At 42.8% G+C, this 5321-nt stretch overlaps 1 protein-coding gene across 2 annotated transcripts in view; it reads right to left on the bottom strand.

Moving 5' to 3' along the window:
- Positions 1–796: 796 nt before the first annotated feature.
- The window catches only part of ATG4C (autophagy related 4C cysteine peptidase), a 20266-nt gene continuing 15741 nt past the window's right edge, over positions 797–5321 (bottom strand). For both annotated transcript variants that reach the window (XM_014307836.2, XM_031058606.1), the window contains exons 10-11: positions 4627–4746; positions 797–1988 (exon numbers count right to left, since the gene is read on the bottom strand). In XM_014307836.2, coding sequence (XP_014163311.1) covers positions 1818–1988; positions 4627–4746 — 291 coding nt within the window. In that variant the 3' untranslated portion in view covers positions 797–1817. The remainder of the gene's footprint in view (positions 1989–4626; positions 4747–5321) is intronic.

Below are 5321 nucleotides of genomic sequence, written 5' to 3'. Positions count from 1 at the left end.
TCTGCAGACACAACAGGCTCAGGTGGGTCTGTGCACGTGGGATTTTCTGAAGGTATCTGAATTCAGGTGGTGGAGTTGTGGAAGAAGGAAAATCCAAGCACCAAGCACAACTTGGTGTCTGATTTCCTGTCCACTGCCACCCAAAGGAACCACTCTGAGGCTCTAACTGATCTTTGCTAAAGCTGCATCTCCTTGTGCTCCACTCACCAGCAATCTTCTCTCTTCTAGCTCTGACATCCACAATTCTCCTCATTTTGACATCTAAATTCCATAAATACGTTGTTTACTCCCTCTTCTGGGCTATTAATGAAAAATATGAAGATCAAGCCAAACGTCCTCACATACCTGTTAGTAAAAAGTCACATTATGCCAAATATTAGCAGGATGCAGCAGTGCAGAGGTTACTGATTTAGACAAATAATGTGTGGGGTTTTTCCCCTTGAAAACAAATGAATAGTTTGTCTTTTTTGAATATTAATTAACACATTCAAATGCACTCTCCAGCCCTGACACAGACACAGACCTGGTCTAGTTCTGCCTGAAATTTATCCATTAGTCACTTCTTGCTCGTAAAAGTAAAAGGTGCTTTAATGAACAAACATGATGCTGATTATTTGGATCAGCAACACTTGTGCCTGAGCAGCACTTAGACCAGGTAACATTTGGTTTACAACACAACAATAAAATCTGCCTTTATTGCAAATAAACAGAGTATTCACCCCTTACAATATTGGTTTAGATGCAGGATTATATTCACTGTTAGAGGATCTAATATTAATATAAAAGGCACATGCACTTCATGTTTTCATACCTCTTTTATTTCCCAAGCAGCGTTAATATGGTTTTTTAAATATTGTATTTACTTTGTTAAAACATGAAACTATTTCTGTACATTTGTTTGCAATCTGAGAACACACACCACCAAGTAATCATTGGTACAGTAACAACACGTATCAAAACAAAAAATCATCACAGAATTTTCCACATCCACCCCCCTTTGCTTTGATTTAAAAGCTGCTCTGGCAGGAGAAGCCTCACCATTATGGTAGCTGAAACAGGAAACAAACACTGCTCTCTTCTAATAATTGTCTCCAGCTGCTTTGATTGGTTGCAGTTAATATTAATAGTATAACCTTTAAAAATTGTGGGGAAAGGTAATACTTTATCTTCACTCCTCATATTAAGGCTCCAAAGCAAGCTTAATGAGAAACCATTAGAAAGTCATAGTGCTAAATAGTATCTTAACTCCCAATTCAGCCTATATAATTATGGCAGGACTGCCAGTGCCACTGACTCCTGATCCATCAGCCTCACCTTTCCAGCAGGAGCTGCCCTGCATGGTGGCAGGGTGGCAGCACAACTGGCAGGGCCACCCAGCTGGGACTTGTCCCCTTCCCACTGGAACAACTCCAGCTGTGCTGCAGGCAGGAACAAGGTGGTCTCCACAGCCCTGGATGTGCAGCCCTGGCAAAGGCAGCCCCAGCTGGCAGCCCTGCTCAGGAGTGCCTGGAATGGCACAGGAGGGCACAGCTGGCATTTAGGGACTGGCCAGGCACAGCTGGCTCTGAGCAAAGCATCTCCTTCACTACCACAACAGCACAGACACTCCTCCAGCCAGCAGTGAGCAAAAATAATTAGTACATACATTAGTAACCGACATCTTAAAGACTTTTAACATATAAAACATTATCATCTTTATGAAAATAGACCAATTTCAGTAGAGGCTTGCCTTTTTGGGGAAGGAATTCAGGTACATTTTATAGTTAAAAGGCAAGTGTTCTCCTGGACAGCTGCCGATGCTCTTGTGTAAAATGTCCTTAAAGCAAGACAAACTCCTCTGTGCTAAATCTCTTCAGCCTTTTCTTCTCATCCTCAGAGAAAAGGTAATTTTCTTCATGGAGTGGACTGGAAGCAAAGTCATAGTCTCTAGAATGACCCTTGACAAAAGTAAACAGGGGATATTTCTCCTTGGATGAAGATTTCAGCATCTATAATGTAAAACAAACCAGATAAAACATTAATTGGAAATGAAGAAATTCAGCAAGCACAGATATTCACCTGATGATGACTGTCAAGTAAAAAATGCATTATTTTAATTATCTCATTAGACAAAAGCATTGCACAATCTAAACATTTCCTCCTCCTATGAGATATTTACTTTCCTTTCTCAGGCAGCTGCTAATTTCCTACCTACCCCTGGTTTTGAGCACACAGATCACCTGTATGTGCTGTCAGACTCAGTGCATCAAAGAGAAAGAAAAAGGATAAAAGACAGAAGATAAAACCCTCTACAAAATAGTTAATGGCCATAAGGGTCTCCTCAAGCCCAGGTGTGAATTCTGCAGCAACTGAGCATCCTGGGGGGGATTTTTATTGTAGAATCAGCAGGTGCAATATTAAGTGTTTTTATTAGAAGTTCAAACACATTCAGCAGTGTAAATAAGGCAGGCAGGAGCATGTGGCTCAAACCAGATTGGTGACAGTCACAGGGAACCAAGGGGCCCAAAATTTGTGTTTATAAATAAGAAACCTGAGCATGGAGAAAGGGGGTGTGGGGAATGATAAATACTGAAACAGATCAGCAAAACATCTTTAAGAGCAGATAAAACCCCACTGAACACTGAAAAACATTTCAGCCTTTCAGGGTGTTTTGCTCACTGATTTATTTTTTAATTTGTTTTACTTTTTCCTACCTGCTTGGGAAAAAACAGCCCGGTGTTGCAGTGGCTGCAGAACTACATCAGACTAGACACACACTGTGCAGAACTAAAAATCACTGAGCACCATTTCAGGAGAACAATCAGTCTAAAACAGTAAAAAATCCCAAAGAGATCTTTAAACAGTAAGAACTATTTCAAAAATGATTGAGGTAGCATACAAAAAATAAGAAAAAAATAAATCAATCCTAGTAAAATCATGGGGTTCCACTGCCTTGTCTGTGTTCAGCTCTACTGAAACTTCCATCTGCACAACTGAGGGAGGTGAGGAAACCCTAAACACAGGAACTGGGCAGGGAAATGCCTAAACCAAGTCCAGGGGAACCTGGTCAGGATTTGTGTGACTCTCATCACACTACATCTCAACAGTTACCACAGAAATCTGAAACTCTGAACAACTTGCAAGTTTCCTAATTTATCTGTCTCTAAACACAAGGCCATAATGTTTATCTTCAAGTATAAAAGCTAAATCTTATCTCTCACCTCTTATTACCCAAAAAAGCAGGCAGAATTTGGATTTTTTTTAATTCAGCCTCCACAGGACACACTAGGAATGCACTGAGCTTTATGGTTCAAGAGTTACCACACTACAATTGAAAACCAAGGGAAAAATGATGGAAAAGAAAGAAAACACAAAGGATGTGAAGGAAGGATTGCAAGATCAACTGATAGAATGTTTCTGACATTGTCCCTGGATCCAAACTTTCCCCTCTTTTCAAACTGACACTGCCTGAAATGTATTTCTAGAAAATAATGTCACTAATATTAAAGAGCTTCTATCTAAAATACCAGGATAATAACTCCAACACTTGGATCAGTCAAGAGTATTTTCACAAACTGTGTTCAGGAAAAAACTGTACTTAATCCCAAACTTAAAAGAACAGGAATAGGAAAAAAGATAATTTCTGCTGGGACTGATTTTGTAATGAGATTTTTTTTAAACCATGTTATGACATTCTATGTGACAGAACAGGAAAACAAGGAAGAACAGAAACTTCACTATTTAAACTTTCAATGGATCTGCTGCTTAGGAACTTCTTTAAATTTGTTTTCTACCTCTCTGGGTAAGAATCAAAGAAACAACTTCAGCATCAATCAGTATCTACTTATTATAATCAGCATTAAGTTTAAAAAAATGCTTTTTTGGCTGTAGTACTAATATCACTTCTCAGGACATTCCAAGTGCTGGACAAACATGAATTCCTTGTGCTGCTGTGGTAACTGCTGTGGTTGGAATTTTAACACTGAGCCCATCTGCTGCTGCATCCTTTTCACAGAGCATTTTCTGAAGCCACCAAACACAGAGCAGCTCACAGAACACAGTGATGATGCTGCATTTCATACCCTCACATACTGCAATAACTAAGGAGAGAAAAACTTGATTCCAATGGGACCTAAATGAATCCAGAGCAGTTTTTCCAGGGGAAGGATGGCTCAGACAGATCTGCTGGGTGGCACCTGCTCTGTGCAGCTCAAACCAGAGCCCTGCACTTCCCACCAGGAAAAGCCCCTTGTGCTAGGGAGAAATAACGAACAATTCGGGTTTGCTCCAACATTCCCTTCCCCCCGTCCCTGCCCAGGGCCAGGCCGCTCCCCAGCATCTCCGCGGTCTCCCCCGGCCCGGGCGGCCCCGCTCGGCAGGGCTGCAGGGGACATCGCCACTTCACGAGTGCCACCTCGTGGGCCCGCCCGGCGCCAGCCCCGCTCCCGCAGCCCGGGCGGGCTCTGCCCGGCCCCGCTCCGGGAAATCCCGCTGGGATCAACTCCCAGCTGCGTTACCGACCGCGGGAAAAGCAGCGATAAATGCCACGAAGGGAACTGGGTCTGCTCAGGAGGGCGAGGCTGATCCTCTTCCCGTCCCCGCACCCCGTTCTGGCCGAGGGAGGGATTTGGGAACTCCAGCACCTACCTTGGTGATTTCTTCAGAAGCCTTCTCAAAGTCCTGCACAGTCCTACAGTAAAATCCTATTGTGCAGCTCGGGTCCATTTTTTTGAAGGACATCTTTTTGGGAGAAGGACAGTGGAATGACTGCAGGTTTTCCAATTAAAAAACACAAAACACGGTTACAGTCAGGAATGGCACAGATCCATGCGTTTACTTTTGTCCCCAACAGCTTTAAAGCATCCAATCCCCTGCAGCACCTGAATTACAGCCCAGCACACCCTCTGGAAGTGATTTCTCCCACCCCTCACCCCAAATATCCAAGTGATTGCAGCCTTCCCCAGCCGTGTCAAACCTCCTGCTGTTCAGGCTGCATTCCCCAAACTTCCCCCCACACACACACCAGGTTAGTTTGGAATCTGTCACAGCTCTGCTGCTCCCAGCAATACTTTATGAATATTCCCAAGGCAGAGAAGGTGAATGCTCTTCTGCAAATTGAATTTGTAACAGCTTTTGCACTATCTTACTGCTTTACTACCACTGCCCAGTGCCCCTTCCCTCCCCCAGCCTCCATAAAAGAGACATAATGGAATAAACCAACCTCATGCATTTTCCTTCAGTAAATGAAATGGGTTCAAAAACCCACAAAACACACAAAAGCAAAACCATATAACAATGATCCACAAGTAGGGAAAAACCAAACATGCCCTGCTTTACAAATG

Source organism: Geospiza fortis, unplaced genomic scaffold (assembly GCF_000277835.1).
Source record: "Geospiza fortis unplaced genomic scaffold, GeoFor_1.0 scaffold396, whole genome shotgun sequence".
In the NCBI taxonomy this organism is placed as follows: Eukaryota; Metazoa; Chordata; class Aves; order Passeriformes; family Thraupidae; genus Geospiza; species Geospiza fortis.
The sequence above is the reverse complement of the archived record's forward strand: the minus strand, read 5'-3'. Positions and strand labels throughout refer to the sequence as shown.